The 19,426-nt window shown below is 33.1% G+C and overlaps 1 protein-coding gene across 1 annotated transcript in view; it reads right to left on the bottom strand.

Moving 5' to 3' along the window:
- The window catches only part of LOC141552976 (cilia- and flagella-associated protein 43-like), a 192,084-nt gene that overhangs the window by 17,091 nt on the left and 155,567 nt on the right, over nt 1–19,426 (bottom strand). Inside the window, exons 26-30 of the mRNA XM_074284860.1 lie at nt 19,128–19,217; nt 18,506–18,586; nt 16,289–16,417; nt 12,257–12,376; nt 10,026–10,133 (exon numbers count right to left, since the gene is read on the bottom strand). Of these exons, the coding sequence (XP_074140961.1) occupies nt 10,026–10,133; nt 12,257–12,376; nt 16,289–16,417; nt 18,506–18,586; nt 19,128–19,217 (528 nt within the window). The remainder of the gene's footprint in view (nt 1–10,025; nt 10,134–12,256; nt 12,377–16,288; nt 16,418–18,505; nt 18,587–19,127; nt 19,218–19,426) is intronic.

The following is a 19,426-nucleotide window of genomic DNA, read 5'->3' on the forward strand; positions in this document are numbered from 1 at the left end:
CAACCATGTTGATTATGATATGGTCAAAAAGAGATAGCCCAAGATAGAGGAAATTCCTTTCTTAGGAGAGGTTAAAGGAGATAACTTAAGACACAAATGAAATTCCTGTCTTATTAACAAATATCTCCGGAACCTCTTGGATAACATCTCTATACAAACTTTGTTTTATGACCCTGGTTATGTATAAAATTAATTTCTAAAATTGTATTCCTCGCACTTGGCCTTATGCCCGCCAATTGGTGTCCCCTTGCCAGGCAGTTTGGCCTTTCTAGAAGCCAAATGCCTGTCTATCCCCTTACTATCAATAAAGACTTTGTTTTAACACAGCATTGAGTAATGAATTCATTTGCTACCCAGACCTGGCCTTGGTATTTGGGGAAGGAGAGAGAGGTAATCACACCACCAGAAAAAGAGCTGATCCATCTTGGCTTAGAGCCTCAGTTTCTCCTCATCAATTAGGCTTATTACAATTTTGTTCTATCCAATCTCAACGGAAACCTTGTTGTAACAGGACAATTACACTTTCTATTCTATGCTAATTGAGTTCCTATGTCATTCCTCACAGAAACTATTCCAAATCTCATCATAATAGCACCTACTCCACAGGGTTGTCATGAGGAACAAATGATTTAACATATATAAAGTTCTCTAAAACTTTTAAGTGATTTATACAAGTGCTACTTATTACTATTACTATTATTATTATTTTACTATTTAGTAAACCTTCCACATCTCTTTCCATGTACTTTTCACATCTCTTCAACTGAGGCTATTTTAAATGATCTCTGTTTCTCTCTCTCTCTCCCTTTCTCTTTACCTCTCCTTCTCTCTCTTTCTCTCTCTCTCTCCTCTCTCTCTTTCTCTGTCTCTCTGTCTCTCTCTCCCTTTCTCTCTTTCATGTTTCACTTCAAAACCCTTTAATTTCATTCCTCACTATTTTCTCTCGTGTCAGAGATGGTCCTTCTTGGTCCACAGTCAACCTCTCTATATAGATATGTTTCTTATTCATACCCCCACCCCCACCTTTGGGTCATTTCCAGCAAATTTGCTCCCTCAATCATTTCCACTCTCCAATTTCCAATTTTTCTATATCTGCTGTATTTCTTCCCCATTCCCTTTAAACATGGTCAAATCTCCCCATCATCTTTAAAAAAAAAATTCACAACCTAACATATTCTCATGTGAACTTCCTTTTCTTAGCCAAACCCCTAAAATAAGCTGTCTATATTGGTTACTTTCTCTTATTTTGCTTATTCCTAAATTCTAAATTTCTCAGGATAAATCAGGATAAATTGACCTCATCACTCAATTGGAGTTGTTCTCCCTAAAGTTACCACACAGTTCTTATGGGACAAGTCTGTTTTTTTTTTTTTTTTCCCCAGTCCTAATCCTCCTTGACCTTTCTACTGCATTTAATATTGTTGGCCATTCTTTCCTCTTTTGTGTGTGTGTGTGTGTGTGTGTGTGTGTATCACTACTCTCTCTTAGTTCTCTTAACCTCTGCTTGTTTTTTCTTAGTCTTCTTTCCTGATTTGTCATCCATATCATACTTTCTAGCTGTAGGTGTTCCAAAAGTACTATTTGGGCTCTCATCTTTCTCAATATTCTTATTTTTCCATGTGCTATCTCATTAGATCTCATGGGTTTCATTATCATCTCTATGCCTCACAAATATTTATATACAACCCTCGTCTCTATCTTGAGTTATTCATCACCAACTGACTTTTGGAAATTGAAAACTAGATGTCCTAAAGACATTTTAATCTCAATATGTTCATAATAGGATTCATTATCTTTCTCCAAAACCACTTTTATTCCATCCAAACTTATTTCACTATACAAAATCTGGTCAGTTTTGCCTCTACATTTCTTGCATCCAACTTATTTTGTCTGCTCCTATAGTCACCATCACCTCTCATCTATATTATTATTGCTAAAAATTTCTGTTTATTCCAATCTATCCTCCACACAATTGCCAAAGTGATTTCCTCAATCCTGTCTCCAACTCCTATTCACTAAACTCTAGCATCTTTGTCTTGCCTTGAGGATTAAATAAAAATTCTTCTGTTTGGCTTTTAAATCCCCAAAATAAAGAACAGGGTTTCATTTCCAGTTTTTAGCCCAATCCTTAATCCTGATGAATAATGATTAGAAATCCCAGGACAAAAGAGCAATTCTGTTGCTTTGAGCCAGCAGAATTTTTCATCTGACTGATAAGGGCTGAGTCTAGCAGCATTCTACTATTGCTCAAACTCAAATACAGGTCAGAAGCTTTGCAGAGCTCAGATAGGAATGAGGGGAGCAATCACATTTTGCTTTGAATCAGACTACTTTGGGAACAACAAAAGCTTGCAGGGCCCCAGCCTAAGCTGTCTCTGAGATCCTAAAAAGCATAACACCAAGTCCAAATACATTAAGTAATCTGGAAGAATAAGAAAACAAAAAAAGAATCCCATCATAAAAGCAATTATGGTAAGAGGTAAGACATAAACCCAAAAGAAGAGTGGCAAGAAACTGGAAACTGAGTGGATACCTATCAATTGGATGCACATGTTTAACATATATTGGATCACTTGCCAAATGGAGGAAAAGGGGAAAGGAGAAAAAAATCTAGAACATAGGGTTTTGTAGGAGTGAATGTAAAAAATTATCCATGTATATATTTTGAAAATAAAAAGCTATAATTAAAAAACCCAAACCTAAAAGAAGAAAATGACTACAAAGAAACCCCACAAGGAAAATTCCAAAGAACATTGTTGCAAAACTTCAGGACTACAATCTCAAGGGAAAAATATTGTGAGCTTCCAGACAAAAGCAATTCAAATATCAAGGAACAAGAGTCAGGATTACCCAGGATCTGGAAGCTTCTACAATAAAGGAACGGAGGGCCTGGAATACCATATTCCAGAAAGCAAAGGACCTGGGATTACATCCAAAAAGCAACTACCCAATGAGACTGAGCATCATCTTTCAGAGGAAGAGATGGATCTTCTATTGAAAAGACCAGAACTAAACAGAAAATTTGATCTTCAAACATAGCTCTATGCTTCTAAGGTAAACAGGAAAAAAACATATTATGTAAATGTTAAACCATTTACATCTTTAGATGGCAAATGATATATGTAACTCTTGAGAACTGTATGTTTTATTAGGGCAGTTAGAAGGAGCATACATAGGCAGAGGGTGTGGTTATAACCTGATTCTGATGTGATATTAAAGAAAAAGACATTAAAGGGATGGAAAAAGGATTGTACTGGAAGAAGCGGAAAGGGAAATAAAATAGGATAAATTAGATCACATGAAGAGTCACAAAAAATCTATTACAATAGAGAGAAAGAAGGTGGGGATGATCCTTATCTGAAGCTTAATCTTTTGGCTTTTGGCTCAAAGTTTTGGCTCAAAGAGGGAATAGCATATTTACTCAGTTGAGAATAGAAATCTATCTTACCCTATAAGGAAGCAGGAGGAGAAAGTAGAAAGAAAGTGGAGGGGTGAGATAGAAGGGAGGGGAGAAACACTAGCAGAAAGGGAAAAGGAAGAAGGCAGGTTGAGAGAGGAGTGGGTCAGAAACAAAACTCTAATTAGGACAGACATGGTGGAAAGAGAGAACAAAAGTACAGATAGGGGAAAAATAGGATGGAGGGAAATATAGCTGGTAATCACAACTGTGAATGGGAATAGGATTAACTCTTCCATAAAATGGAAGCAGATAGGTGAGTGGGTTAAAAAACGGAATTCTAGAATATGTTGTTTATAAGAAACACATTTGAAATAGAGAAATGCATACAGAGTGAGGGTAAAATGTTAGAGCAGAATTTATTATGTTATTCTGATTTCAGATAAAGCAAAAGCAAGAATAGATTTAGATAGATTAAAAGAGATAGGAAAGGAAATGATATCTTGTTAAAGGGTATCATAGACAACATCCATATTTTTAGAAAAGAAGTTAAGCCAATGACAGGAAGAAATAGACATCAAAATGGCATAACTATACTAGTAGGGGACCTCAGCCTCCTCCTCTCAGAATTAGATAAATCTAACCACAATGTAAACAGCAAAAAAATTAAGGAGGTTAATAGAATCTTAGAAAACTTAGATATGTTAGACTTCTGGAGAAAATTGAATAGGGATAGAAAGGAATATATCTTTTTTTTTTTCAGACACCTATACAAAAACTGCACATGGCACCTACACAAAAACTGACTATGTTTTAGAGCACAAAAAACCTCACAGTCAAATGTAGAAAGGCAAAAACAGTAAATGCCTCCTTTACATTCAATAAAGGGTCAGAGAAAGATAGACTAAAAACCAATTGGAAATTAAATAATCGAATTTTAAAGAATGAGTGGGTCAAAGAAACAATAATTTTATCCAAAAGAATAACAATATTGAGATAATATATCAAAACTTATGGGATGCATCCAAACCATTTCTTAAGAGAAATGTTATATCTCTAAATAATTACATGAATGAAATAGAGAATGAATAGATCAATGTCTTGAGCATGCAACTAAAAAGCTGGAAAAAGAACAAATTAAAAAACATTAATTAAATACAAAATTAGGAATTTTGAAAATTGAAGAAGACATTAATAAAATTAAAATTAATAAAACTGTTGAGGTAATTAATAAAAGAGTTGGTTTTATTCAGAAAATCAACAAAATAGGTAAACCTTTGATTAATTTGAATAGAAAAAAGAAAAAAATCAACTTGCTAACATCAAAAATGAAAAGGGTAAATGTGCCACCAATGAAGAATTAAAGCAATAATTAGGAGTTATTTTGCCAAAGTGTATGCCAACAAATCTGATGATCAAATTGAAATTACTGAATATTTACAAGAATATAAACTTCCCAGATTTGCAGAAGAAGAAATAAGTTACTTAAATAACCCTATTTTAGAAAAAGAAATTGAACAACTCATCCAATCTACAAATATTTAAGGAAAAATTAATTCCAATACTATGTAAACTATTTGGAAAAATAAGTAAATAAGGAGTCCTATCAAAATCCATCTGTGATACAAATAATGGTGCTTATACTAAACCAGAAAGAGCAAAACAGAGAAAGAAAATTACAGACCAATCTCCCCAATAAATATTGATGCAAAATTTTTAAACAAAACATTACCAAATAGATAACAATAATTTTTCAGTAAGATAATATACTATTACCAAATAGGATTTATACCAGGAGTGCAGAGCTCCTTCAATATAAGGAAAAAGATTGGCATAATTTATCATATGTATAACAAAACTAGCAGAAATAGATGCAGAAAATGTTTTTGACAACATACAGCACCAATTCCTATTAAAAACATGAGAGAGCATAGGAATAAATGAAGTTTTACTTAAAATGACAAGCTGTGTCAATCTAAACCATCAGGAAGCATTATTTGTTATGGGGAGAAGCTATAGGCATTCCCAATAAGATCGGAGGTGAAACAAGGATGCTCATTATCACCACTATTACTCAATATTGTACTAGAAATGTTGGCTTTAGCAATAAGATAAAAAAGAAATAACGAAATTAGAGTAAGCAATGAAGAGATATATCACTCTTTGCAGATGATATAATGGTATACTTAGAGAACTCCTAGAGATATCAACTAAAAACTAGAAATGAAATTAACAGCTTTAGCAAAGTTGTAGGATATAAAATAAAACCACACAAATTATCAACATTTTTATATGTTACTAATTGAAGCCTACTAACAAAAAATAGAAAGAAAAATTCCTTTTAAAATAACTGTAGACAAAATATTTGGGTGTCTACCTGCCAAGACAAACCCGGGAACTATATGAACAATTACAAAGTACTTTTTACAAAATAAAAACAGATCTAACAATTGGAAAAATATTGGAAAAAAAGCTCATGGATAGGCTGAGCTAATATAGCAAAACTGACAATACTACCTATATTAGTCTACTTGTTCAGTGCTATATCAATCAAACTGTCAAAATTTATTTTATAGAACTAGAAAAAATATAACAAAATTCATCTGGAATCAAAAAAAGGTCAAGAATATCAAGGGAATTAATGAAAAAAAAAAAACACAATGGATGGTGGCCTAGCGGTACCAGATCTAAAACTATACAATAAAGTAGCAGTCATCAAAACCATTTAGAACTGACTAAAAAATAGAGTGGTAGAGTAATGGAACAGGTTAGATACACATGACACAATAGTCAATAGTAATCTAGTGTTTGGTAAACCCCAAACCTCTAGCTTTTTGGATAAGAGCTCAATATTTAATAAAAATTTCTTTGAAAAAATGGAAAACAATGTCAGAAACTTGGCATAGACATACATTTCACACCCCATACCAAAATAAGGTCAGAATGGGTACATGATTAGGCATAAAAGCTGATACTGTAAGCAAATTAGTAGAGTAGGGATGGTTCACCTGTCAGATCTTTGGAGAAGGAAGAACTAGCACTCCTTATGAAATGCAAAATTTAAATTTATTTGATTTTGATTATACTAAATTTGATTATACTAAATTTAAAAGCTTTTGCACAAACAAAACCAACATAGCCAAGATTAGAAGGGAAGCAGAAAGCTGGGGGAAATTTTGTTACAGCCAATGTTTCTGATAAAGACTGATCTCATTTCTAAAATATATAAAGAACTTAACCAATTTGAATACAAGTCATTCCTGAATAGACTACTGTTAAAGGATATAAACATATAATTTCAGATGATGAAATTAAAGCCACCTACAATCATATGAAAAAATGCTCTAAATCACCATGGATTAGAGAAATGCAAATTAAAACAGCTCTGAGATACACTTCATACCTCTCTGATTGGCTAAAATGACAAGAAAATATAATGATAAATCTTGGAACAAATGGGGGACAACTGGGACATTAAATGCATTTTTGGTGGAGCTGTGAAATGGGCAAACCATTCTGGAGAGAAATGTGGAATTGTGCTCAAATATACAACTATGCACAACTTTAATCCAGCAGTGCCACTATTGGTTCTGTATCCCAAAGAAATTATAATGTTTGTTGCAGGTTTTTTTTTGTTTTTGTTTTTGTGGTGACAAAGAATTGAAAATGAGTAAATGCCATCACTTGGGCAATGGCTGAATAAGTTATGGTATATAAAAGTAATGAAATATTATTATTCCATAAAAATGATGAACAAGCTGATTTTAGAAAGACCTGGATGCTGAGGATGACAAGTAGAATGAGAAAAACATTGTACACAGCAACAGGAAGATTGTGTTATGATGAGCATAACACTTTGCTCTTCTCAGAGGTCCAGTCATCCAAGGCAATCCCAATAAACTTTGGATAGAAAATGCCATTTGCATATATAGAGAGAACTATAGAGACTGAATATAAATGAACACATGCTATGATTTTTTCCCTTTTCTTCTGTTTTTTTTTTTTTTTTTTCTCTTGTGGCTTTTTCCTTTTATTCTGATTTTCTCTCCCAACATGATTCGTAAAGAAATATGTAAAAATAATTAAAATTTTAAAAATTAAATTGAATTAAAACTTTTAAAATTAAAAGTATTTTTCAAGAATGAAAAATGGTAGAAAAAATTAGAAAAGAGATGGAAGTCATGGAAGAAATAATTAGAAAAAGAATTAACAGTTTAGCATAAAGATATAAACCTTGCCCAAACAACATTATTCCCTGAAAATGAGAATGGACCAAACAGAAGTCAATTATTCCATGGGACAATAGAAATATTAATGTCAAATCAATCAAGAATCAAAAAAGAAAATGTAGGATATCTCTATGTTAAAAACTGCTCAGGAAATAAAAAAGCAAAAAGAAAATATTTTGAGCATCAATGGACAATGGATATCATGAACTAAAAAGATACTAGACATTCTATTTCAAGAAATCTTAGGAGACAACTGCCCAGATTCCTTAAACTTTGAGAAAAAAAGTAGAAAGAGAAAGAATAAACTTCAAAGAGAGTCCCAGAATCATTTTAGTCAAAATACAAAACTTCTAGGTCACAGAAATAAGTATTGCAAGCAATCAAAAAGAAGAATGTATCAAGGAACTACTATATCAGGATCTTACAAGATTATGAATATGATATTCTAAAAGACTATATATAGGTTTACAGCCAACAATAATTTACCCCCCAAAATTGAATATAATTCTACAAGGAGGAAATTGATTTTTAAGGCAATAGAGAACTTGCAAGCATTGCTAATGAGAGGACCAGAGGTGCATAAGTATTCTGAAGTTCACACACAGGCATTAAGGCAAATATGAATAAATAATCATAAGGGACTAAAGAAGAAATAAACTTAAGATTCTAATATGGGGAGAAGATACATGTGTTTCCTCTGAATCCTATCCTCAGGAGTCATAGAAGTCATCTAATTAGATAAAATCTGGGGCTATCTATGTATGTATACAAAGAAGAGAAGGGGGAAGGTAAGTTGGAGAAATTATCACACACAATCATGATACTCAAGTAGACTTTTACACAAACTAAGAGGAGGGAAAAGATGTTTGAAACTCATTCTTATGTGAACTGATCAAAGGAGGGAAGAATAGATATACTATCATTAGATATATAAATACATTCATTTTACAAAACTGAGAGGAAAATGGGATTAAAGGCAATTACAATTAGTACCCAAAGGGAGGGATCAGTACCCAACCAAAAAAAAAAAAATTTTTTTAGCAAAAATAGAAGGGCGTGCGGTGCGTGCGCGGGTCCCGGCTGCGCACCACCTGCAGGCTCGAGAATGAGTCCGTGGAGGGAGCGGATGCGGGAGCTGGCCACGGCCCGGGGGTCCCGCACCAGGTGGATGACCTGAAGTCCAGGGCCGGGTCCCGCACCAGGGGGGCCAGCACGGCCACGTCGAAGACCCGCACCCCCTTGATGACGAGGGTGCGGTACTTGCGGCACTCCTCCTTGAAGCGCGCCAGCCGCTGGGGCGGGCACTTTTTGCACACGCGGTCGTCCACCAGTCCCACCACCTCCTTGCGGTAGGCCGGACACAGGGGCGACGAGTAGACCACCTTCTTGGTGGCACGAATTTATGTTTCACACTTTTTGAGGTAGCAAAGATTGGAAATCAACTGGTGCTCATCAATTGGGTAGTGAACAAGTCATGGTATATAAATGTGATGGAATACTATTGTGTTATAAGATATGATACAGAGGATATTTTCAGAAAAAAATGAAGACAATTTGTGTGAGCTTATACAAAGTGTTATGAACAGAACCAGAAAAATTTATGCAATGATAACAATATGGTAAAGTGAAACAACTTAGGATGAGAAATTCTGATCAGTGTAAACCAACCATGATTCCGAGGACTGGAGATAAAACATGCTATCCAGCTCTTGAATGAGAAGCAAAGGAGAAAGAGACTGTTTTTTGGAGAGAGCAAGAGTGGAAAATTTGTTTAGATTGAATATATATGTTTGTAACAGGTTTTGCTTTTCTCTATTTTTAAAATTTCAACATTCATCTTTAAAAACATTTTTCCTTCCTCCATTAAAAAGAAATATGACATTCATTATACATATGAAGACGTGCAAAACATATCTTCATGTTTTCCATATTAACCATGTTACAAAAAAGTAAGAAAAATAAAGTGTGAAATCATGATTAATTAAATCTGTACTCAGAATCCATCTCTCTGGATGACAATGTTTTTCATTACAAATCTTTTGGAATTGTCTTAGATCATTGTATTTATCAGAGTAACCTAAGTCTCCCATTTGATCATCATTATAATATTGCTATTATTATGTACAATGTTCTTATAGTTCTGTTCACTTCAATTTGCACAAAAAAATCTTTAGGTAATAAATTATGTAATCGTATAATTTAGAACTTTAAGGTACTTAAGAAATTATGTAACCTGATCCCCTTTGTTATATGAGAAAATTGAGGCTGAAAGACACTAAATAACTGGGGATGACATATGAGACCAGGATATGGAGAAAGGGAAAGAAAAGGAAAGAATGAGTACATGTAAATGATTAACAGGCATGGAACATTTCGGTAGACAAGACAAGTACAATTACTTTTGCTGTCTGTTTCCTTTCAAGGAAATTGTTCAGTCCTAATTCCCTTGTGTTTAATTCTTCATCCAAGACTAAAGAGAAAATGAGATTGGCTATTTTTAATTCCTCCTGTGGAAACATTAAAGAAGGAAAATATGTTAATACTAACACTTGTTGAAACCTATTAAAGATCTTTCTGAATCACACTTCCTACTCTCTATATAAAATCATTTGAGGACTATATATACAAATAAGATTTTATTTAATTAAAAACACAAGTTTTTCTGGTATTATCTTTTAAAAAAAATAGGAACTGGAGATATAAAACAATGCAACAAATATGCTCCATGGAAACTATTTATATATTATGAATATCTTAGGGTGTGGGTAGAAGAAGTGGGGAAATAGGCAAAGGGAAAGAGAATGAAGGGGGATGTGAGAAGTGCTGGGAAAACTCTCTTCTTCATATCCAAATCCTATCTAATCTTCAAGGTCCAGCCCAAGTTCAGCTTCCTCCATGGAGCCTTATTTGACTCCTTCAAATCCTAATTGTTTTTCTCTTCAGAATTTTCTGTGACATTTTCACTTTTTTCTCATATTATTTGGTGCTTATTCTTATATGTTATTCATATCTCCTCCAATAATAACATAAAATATTTGTAGAGAGGAACAATATTTAATATATATTTTGTGTCTTTCACTGAAGTAATCAAAATGTTGAGTTCAGTACTTTTCAAGCATTTAACTAATCAACAGGAGAGAAACTGAGCAAGACAGAGCAAGTAAAAACATAAAAACTGGGGAATGAGGGAAGTTCATTAAATTGTAAGAATTGCCAATTGGAAATAAATTGCTACAGGCCTCAAAGACACTCATCACTTTGAAACCACTGTATTCTGAAATATTTCTTACTTCTCTAAATTTCTTAACAGCTAAAAAACATGCCTTTCTGTCAAGTTTCCATCTTAACTGACCGATCTGCAGTATCTGAAACTATCAACTATTCCCTCTTCCGGAACACTTTCTCTTTCCTTCATTTTAATGATATTCTCTCCTTATTCTCTTTCTGTTTGATCACTAATTCTTTGTCTACTCAGTATATCATTATCCATATCTTACTTCCAAGTTTCAAACATGAATCTCTGAAGCTTTATTCTGGAACTTTTTTTTCTATACTATGAGTAGCTCCCATTGGTTTAATTATCATTTCAAATCAAATATATATATATATATTTATATATATCCAGTCAGAATCTTTTAATCAATGTAATCCCACTTTACTAATTTCTTGCAAGATATGTCCATGTGGATATTCCACAGATATCTTAAAATCAACATGACCATAACAGAACTTGCTACCTTCCTCTTCTCTAACATGTCCTCCCTCCACATTTCACTGTTTCTAATGAAGCTCTTCTAACCTTCTAAATCCTCAGCTTCAAAAGCCTGGAGTCATTTAACTCTTCTTTCTCTTTCACTTCCTATTTTCAATCAAGTAGTAAAGCTTGAATGTTCTATCTCCACAAAGTTCCCTTTAATGACTCTCCTTTGTATTTACATAACCACAAGACTATTTTATACTCCTATCAACTCTTTAGTGGATGATTGTGATTTAAATTTTTTTCACCTATCTATTCTCTTCTCTTTCTAAGCCATCCTTCATACTAGCAAAATAATTTTCACTCCATTCCTCAAAAATCGTTCCCTACTGACTCCTGAACAAGATAAAACAATATTACTCATGTGAACATCTGAAATCCTGTCACCTAATTATGATCAGGTTATTTCAGACATTACATACTAATGTTCTTTATACATATGGTAGTTCAGCCAAAATGACCCATGAATTAGTCCCTAAAATTGATATTCCATTTAGCTTCTGTATCTTTGCCCAGGGACTGTCTCATGCCTGCTCTGCTCACTTCACAGAATTCTGAGTTTCCTTTAAGGGTCCACTCAGGTCCTATTCAAAACCTTTCCTCAAATGCTCCGTTTCTAATGTTTTGTTTTGTTTTTGTTTTTTTTTCAAATCACTTAGTATTCACTTATCTGTACATACTATGTGCTTCCTGGTTAAATGTAAGTTCCCTGAGGGCAGATACCATTTTATTTGTGTCTTTATATCAAGTGCTATTCAATTCTCTAGCTCAGAAATCTGGATGAAACAACTTAAATCAAATGAATCATAATTTAATCTGCTGAAGCCAAAGTTCACTAGCTTTGGCTTACAGGTTCCCGAGCTCTGCACTTACCTGATTAATAACCATTTCTGCTAACACCTTTCTCTCAAAGAGTTTTTTCAGATTGTCATCAAAGGCCTGTGTCATTTCTTCAATAGAACCTTGGAGCTTCTTTAATTCAGCATCCAGTGACTGAAATAAATAGTAAAATGAATACTTAGTAATGTTCCCATGTTTCAAGGTAATAAGATAAACCTGTTAATTAACTTCAACTCAATCTTTCAAGTGGATAAAATTGACTGGACTTAACTTGACTAGGGATGGATTCACTGCAGTTGGGCATTTCTAGGATAGCTTTTGGCCCACGAGTCCTCACTGTTTTTCAGAGTAATATAATAATTAGTTCTACATGTCACATGGCAATTTTGATAAGCTGTTTTCATTTTATATAAATGATAAATACCTACATATACTAAGCCTCTTGCATTCATCCAAAAGATGTTTTGCAGTGATTTTTTAGTTGCTTACAATGGTATGTTAGGTAATTCCAACAGGTCTGTAAGCTCTTTTAGGGCAAGAAGTAAGGTTTCTTCTTTTGAAACTTCAACAGAACATAGTGCAGAACCACTGATGGAATAAATGACAACACCAAAACTCCCCCAAGTTCTACTTTAATAAAGTCAAAGAACCATCACAGTGCAACTTTTAAATCTGGTTTCTCAAATGAGTATGATCCAATCATGTCAGTGCTTCTGTTCATACCTGTCTATTTTGTGTGATTGTGTCCCGTATCCTGCCATAAGTTTGCCACAAGAGATCCCCATTCTTCCAGGCATTCTCTTAACATAATGAAAATACTATCTGTGCCAAAGGGCTACTTAATGGATAGCCCTCACTTACCACATATCCAGTTCATATTCTTTTTCATACTCTTACTTCCTCTATAAGAAGTGATCCTGTTCTTGAAAGTTGTGAGAGCCCAGAACAAGCACTGGAAGAGGTTATTGTTTTTGTTTTTGCTTTTTTTTAAACCATGATTTGCATATATTCTTGATAACAGACTGAGTCTGCTTTCCTAAGAATAGTTAGGTCAATGCAAAGAAGCCCATCACTAGTAGGCTAGCCATGCCAATTCATTTCTTAAAATGTGATTGATTAAAATTTTGATTTAAAAATCATACTTTAAGGACAAATACAATTATATCTGTCCTCAAGGAACTCACATTCAACTGGGGAGCAGATAATATATACAGATAAGTAAATGCTAAGTGATTTGAGTAAAGAAAACAATGAAAACTGAGGATATGAGAAATAGTAACTAGCACCTGAGTGGACTCTTGAAGCAAACTCAGAACAACAAGATGCAACATACACATTTACAGTTACAAACTATGCAATGTAAATTCCTTCAATAGGATGTAAATTCCTTAGAAACTAGGACTATTTTAGTTTTGTTTTTGTACCCCCAACAGTTGGCAAAGTGTGGGGCATGTGTCAGTTGACTAAAACATGTTTATTTATTGAATTAGCCTAGTAAACTCATTTCCAAAGTGCTGTCTATATTCTAGTTTTTCTTTAATGATAATGGAAACATCACATTTTCTAACAATGAAAATGCACTGATTACAAATTCTGTTATTACTTTGCAAATATCCCCTTTTAAGTAAGAATTTGCACTGAGTGAGGTTAACTTTCTTTTTTTTTAATTTAAAATTTTTATTTCAGTTCCAAATTCTTTCCCTTCACCTCTTACTCAAAAAAGTGGCAAGACATAAAGTATCCTTATATATGGATATGTATACATAGTCATACATAACAGTTCCACATTAGCCACTTTGCAAAAAAAAAATAAAGGCAACAAAGCAAGAGAAATAATTTTAAAATATCTGCATTCAGATTTTATCCATTCTTTCTCTGGAGATTGATTTTGGAAAAATATATGAATCCATGCAGAATGAAATGAGCAGAGTCAGGGAGCATTGTACACATTAACAGCAATATTATAATGATAATCAACCATGAAAGATTTAGTTACTCTGATCAATATAGGATCCAAGAAAGTTTCAAAGAATTCATGATGAACTCTGAATGCAGATTAAATACTATTGTTTTTCCTTTTTTCCCTTATTTTTTACAAATATGGAAACATGTTTTGCATGACTTCACATTTATAATATATTTTTTGACTTCTCAATATGTGGGGCAGTGACTAAAGGGAAAGAATTTGGTATTGGATAAAATACAAAACAAAAAATACAATACAAAATGAAAAAACAAAACAAAACTAAATATAAAACTATATCTGACCTATAGAAAGAATCTGGTTTGAGTCCTCCGTTAGCTATTTCTTCAAAGTGTTTACATAGTATTAGAATTGCTCTTGGTAAATAATAAGTTTTGGTAAAAATCACTTGTAAATCAGTCTTCTAATTTGTTCTTTTACCCATTCATTCTTTAGGATTAGGTTTAGTTTCTAATTAATTATTAATCTATGATTCAAAGACCTTTCATGGAATGCAATTTTTATTGCATTATGGGCCCCAAGATGGTACATTTAATATTTGTGCTTGTGTACATGTGTTTGTGAGGGCTTTATACCTAATACATGGTCAATTTTGTGAAGATGCCATGTAGAGATGGGAAAAAATGTACTGGTCTCTACTCTCATTCAATATTATCCATATCTATCATATGTAATTTTTCTAAAATTCTATGCATTAATTTAACTTCTTTATTATGTATTTGTTAGATTTGCCAAGATCTGGGAGAGTATGTCGAATCCCCCATCAGTATACTTTTATTATTTCTTCTATAATTCATTTAACTTTTCATTCAACATTTATTAACTTTTCAAGGTCAATTTTATATATTAGTTCTAAGATGTTAGGGCATATTTTTTTTTTAACAATTTCTCAAAATATATTGTCTAGAGATGAACCAAATCAGCTCCAATAGAGCAGTAATGAATTGAACCAGCTGCACCCAGTGAAAGAACTCTGGGAGATGACTGTGAACCACTACATAGATTTCCCAATCCCTCTACCTTTGACCGCCTGCATTTTTTATTTCCTTCACAGGCTAATGGTACACTATTTCAAAGTCCGATTCTTTTTGAACAGCAAAATAACTGTTTGGACATGTATACTAATATTGTATTTAATATATACTTTAACATATTTAACATGTATTGGTCTACCTGCCATCTGGGGGAAGGAGTGGGGGGAAGGAGGGGAAAAATTGGAACAAAAGGTTTGGCAATTGTCAACGCTGTAAAATTACCCATGCATATAACTTGTAAATAAAAAGTCATAATCAATTTAAAATAAAAGAAATATATTGTCCTTCTCCCTCTCCCTCTCCCTCTTCCTCTTCCTCTTCCTCTCCCTCTTCCTCTTCCTGTTCCTCTCCTTCTCCCTCTCCCTCTCCCTCTCCCTCTCCCTCTCCTTCTCCCTCTCCTTCTGCCTCTCCCTCTCTCTCTCTTCTTCTAATCAGGGCTTTCATTTAACCCAACAATTCTTAAATTATCTCTCCTTGTTCTATTTTTTAGGTCAGTTGTTTTACAAGGGAGATATTTCACCACCCTTTTCTAATAAAGTACATTACAGACACATCTAAGAACTTCAGTGGAAAGGAAAACAGTTATAAAAAGAGAGATCAGACAAATCAATCATAAGATACAAAAACATAAAACTGATCTACATGCCCTATTGAATGCTGTATAATTTTACTTCTTTCACAAAAGAATAAGTAAAATTAGCCATATTTTCAAGAAAACAACTTCACATTTGATTCATATATATATACTGTTTGACTCAGTGGGCATGTGTATCTTTCTCTTTCTTCATCTATTCTTTGAGAATTAATCCTAATCTTTACTGAGCAGAAAATATTTTTTTAAAAAGTCAGTGCCACACTGAAACAAAGAATATTTGATTTTCTCTACTTTTCCTGGGTCACTTTGGTTGTGAATGATCTAAGTTATCAAATTTTAAAGTTTTTTTTCATAAAATATAAGATTACTCATCTTCCTTTTGAGAAAATAGAAGTTATACAATTGTCTTTAGAGTAAACCTGAAACAAATATAGCCCCCTCTTTTTCCTGACCTTTTTATACTTTTCTTTTTCCTCATTTAACTCTTTGACTTTTTTCTCATATTCTTTGACTTGTTTCCTTTCATCATCATTCCATATTTCCTCCACTTTGGAGACCATAAAGGAAGGCTGAGGAATTACCTAAAGAGAGAACAGAAAAGCACACAATTCACTTAACATGGCATAGTGATAATGTGCTTAAAACAGTGAAAAACAACCAATCTCTAGCTAACCAGTACTGGTAGTGATAGGGAAATGGTGTAAGATTCAATTAAACTGACAAAGTTCATGGTGGTGGCTATTGAACTGTTTTTGACCATTGAGTTGTTTCAATTTTAGGTTTACTATCATTTATGACAAGGGAATTTGGCTTCAAAGAAAATTTTCAATAGCACTCATGGAAAATTATTATCTATAAAATTATTAATTCAAATTCCCTCACAACTACCAAGATATATAAATCTCATTTTCTTATAATATAGTTTCTTTATTCATAACCAAACAAGAGATGGAGAGCATTACAAAATGCAAAATAGATTATTTGATTATTTTAAATTAAAAAGCTTTTGTACAAACAAAACAATGCAACAGTGGTTAGAAGGAAAGCAGAAAGATTGTCTGGAAAACAAGCTTTTCAGCAAGTGTTTCTGATAAAGGCCTCATTTCTCAAATACCTAGAGAACTGAGTCAAATTTATAACAAATTTATAACATTCCCCAATTGATAAATGATCCAATAGTATGAACAAGCAACTTTCAGATAAAGAAATCAAAGCTATCCATAGGCACAGGAAGAAGTGTGCTAAATTACTTTTGATTGCGAGAAATGCAAATTAGAACAATTCTGAGATACCACCTTACATCTATCACAATGGCCAATATGACAAAAAAGGAAAGTGATAAATGTTGGAGGGGATGTGGGAAAATTGGAACACTAATGCACTGTTGGTGGAATTGGAGAATTGATCCAACCATTGTAGAGAATAGTTTGGAACTATACCCAAAGGGCTACCAAACTGTGCCTCCTTTTACTTAGCAGTTACCACTACCAGGTCTATATTCCAAAGAGATCATAAAAGGGGAGAAAGAATCTAGATGTACAAAAATATTCATAGCAATCCTTTTCATGGTGGCAAAATTCTGGAAACTGAGGGGATAGCCATCAATTGGGTAATCACTGAACAAATAGAAGTATATGAATGTATGGAATACTATTGTGTAATAATGAATGATGAACAGGAAAATTGCAGAAACACCTGAAAGACTTATATGAAATGATGCAAAATGAAATGAAGAGAACCAGGAAAACATTGTACATAGTATCAACAACATTGTATGATGATCAACTATTATTGATTCAGCTCTTCTCAGCAACATAATGATCCAAGACAAATACAAATAACTCCTGAAGGAAAATTCTATTCATAATCAGATAAAGAACTGATGGATTCTTACTGCAGATTGCAGCATATTTTTCACTTATTTTATTCATTCTCACGTTTTTTTCTTTTGATCTGTTTCTTCTCTCACAATTGTGATTAATATGGAAATATGTTTTACATAATATCCATGTATAAACCAAATCAAACTGCCTACCATCTTCAGAAGAGGGGAGGAGGGAGGAAGGGAGAAAAATTTGGAATTAAAATTTTTGTAAAAAGGAATGCTAACATTTTTCTTTACATTAACTGGGGGAAAATAAAATGCTATTTGAACATTTTAAAAAATATGGTTTTGTTTTAGTTTGAAAATTAATGCTAAGTTTCACATCTCTTTGTGTTTGTTTAAAATGTTGGAGTTATTAAAAATATTTTTGGAATCTGTCTTCCTATTTTACCCAGATTGGAAGTATAGTGTCTACTTACAGCCTGATCCAAATACTTATATTCATGGATGCCTTATCCTGGTCTAGTTTGCTGTTCTGCATTGATTTACTTCTCCCTATACATCTTGGTGGCTCTTCTTTCCTGATGCTCACCATATTTGTGCTGAATTTAATCCAGACACCTGATTACCTTAAAATTCTGGAATCAACCTATCAGGCTCAGCATCTCCTAATAAAAGGAATCACAGGTGTGCAACACTACACTCAGCTGTAATTAGTAAAATTTTATGGATTGCTTGCTTGTTTCGAATTTTTAAAAATTCAGTTCCATTTAGGTAAATGGAATTCATTGTTCTCATTTTTATCTTTCTTATTTAACCTTCCATGATTAGACAAAATCATTACCATCTTCAAAATATCTTCTTTCTTGACTTCCAAAACTCCATGCATCATTTCCATCAAAGCACGACGTCTTGAATCATCTCTCTGAAAAAAAAATAACCAAAAGTAAGAGAGGTGAAGAGTAAAAGTAGGGATTAATGCATTCAGAGTATTAACAATAATCTAAGACTACAGAGAAAACTATGGATGTGTGTGTGTGTGTAGAATCAGGCTCTTCCAAAAGCATTTCATTTTTGTGTGATGATCAATTAAAATTTATTCTGTTCTTCTCAGCAATGAAATGATCTAAGACAAGTACAATGGTGTCATGATTGTGGGTTTTTTTGCCTTTTGATCTGTTTCTTCTTTTACAACTGTGACTAACATAGAAATACTTTTGATATAATAGCACATTATAAACCATATTAAACTGCTTGTCATCTTTTGAAGAGGGAAAGGGAGGAAGGGAGAAAAATTTGGAACTTAAAATTTTGTAAAAATGAATGTTTAACATTTTCTTGACATGAAACTGAAAGAAAAATGAAATACTATTTTTAAAAAATATATTGGTTTTTATGATGTATTTAAAAACTAATAATATAAATATGTTTATAAAAAAGATAATGTATGATTTAACATACCATACCTGAGCTAAAAGAAGTCGTTCTAATTCAAGGGCTGCAGCTATTGCTGCTTGTTCTTTTTGCCATGGAGTAAGATATTTTTCAACTTTAATCTGAAAAGACAAAGTTTCACTTCATTTCATTTCCTACTGTATTATTCATAAAATTTAAACTAAATAGGTTCAATTTTCTCTTGAATAATTTTTTACTTTTTGTGGAGGAGTCAAATAACTTGAGTTTTAATTTTACCTCTGCTACTAATTAATTCACTTTTCCTATTTGGGGAAAAGAGCTCCATTCTCTGCAAAAAGAATGAGAAAGA

The sequence above is a fragment of the Sminthopsis crassicaudata genome, chromosome 2 (genome assembly GCF_048593235.1).
Source record: "Sminthopsis crassicaudata isolate SCR6 chromosome 2, ASM4859323v1, whole genome shotgun sequence".
Taxonomy (NCBI): Eukaryota; Metazoa; Chordata; class Mammalia; order Dasyuromorphia; family Dasyuridae; genus Sminthopsis; species Sminthopsis crassicaudata.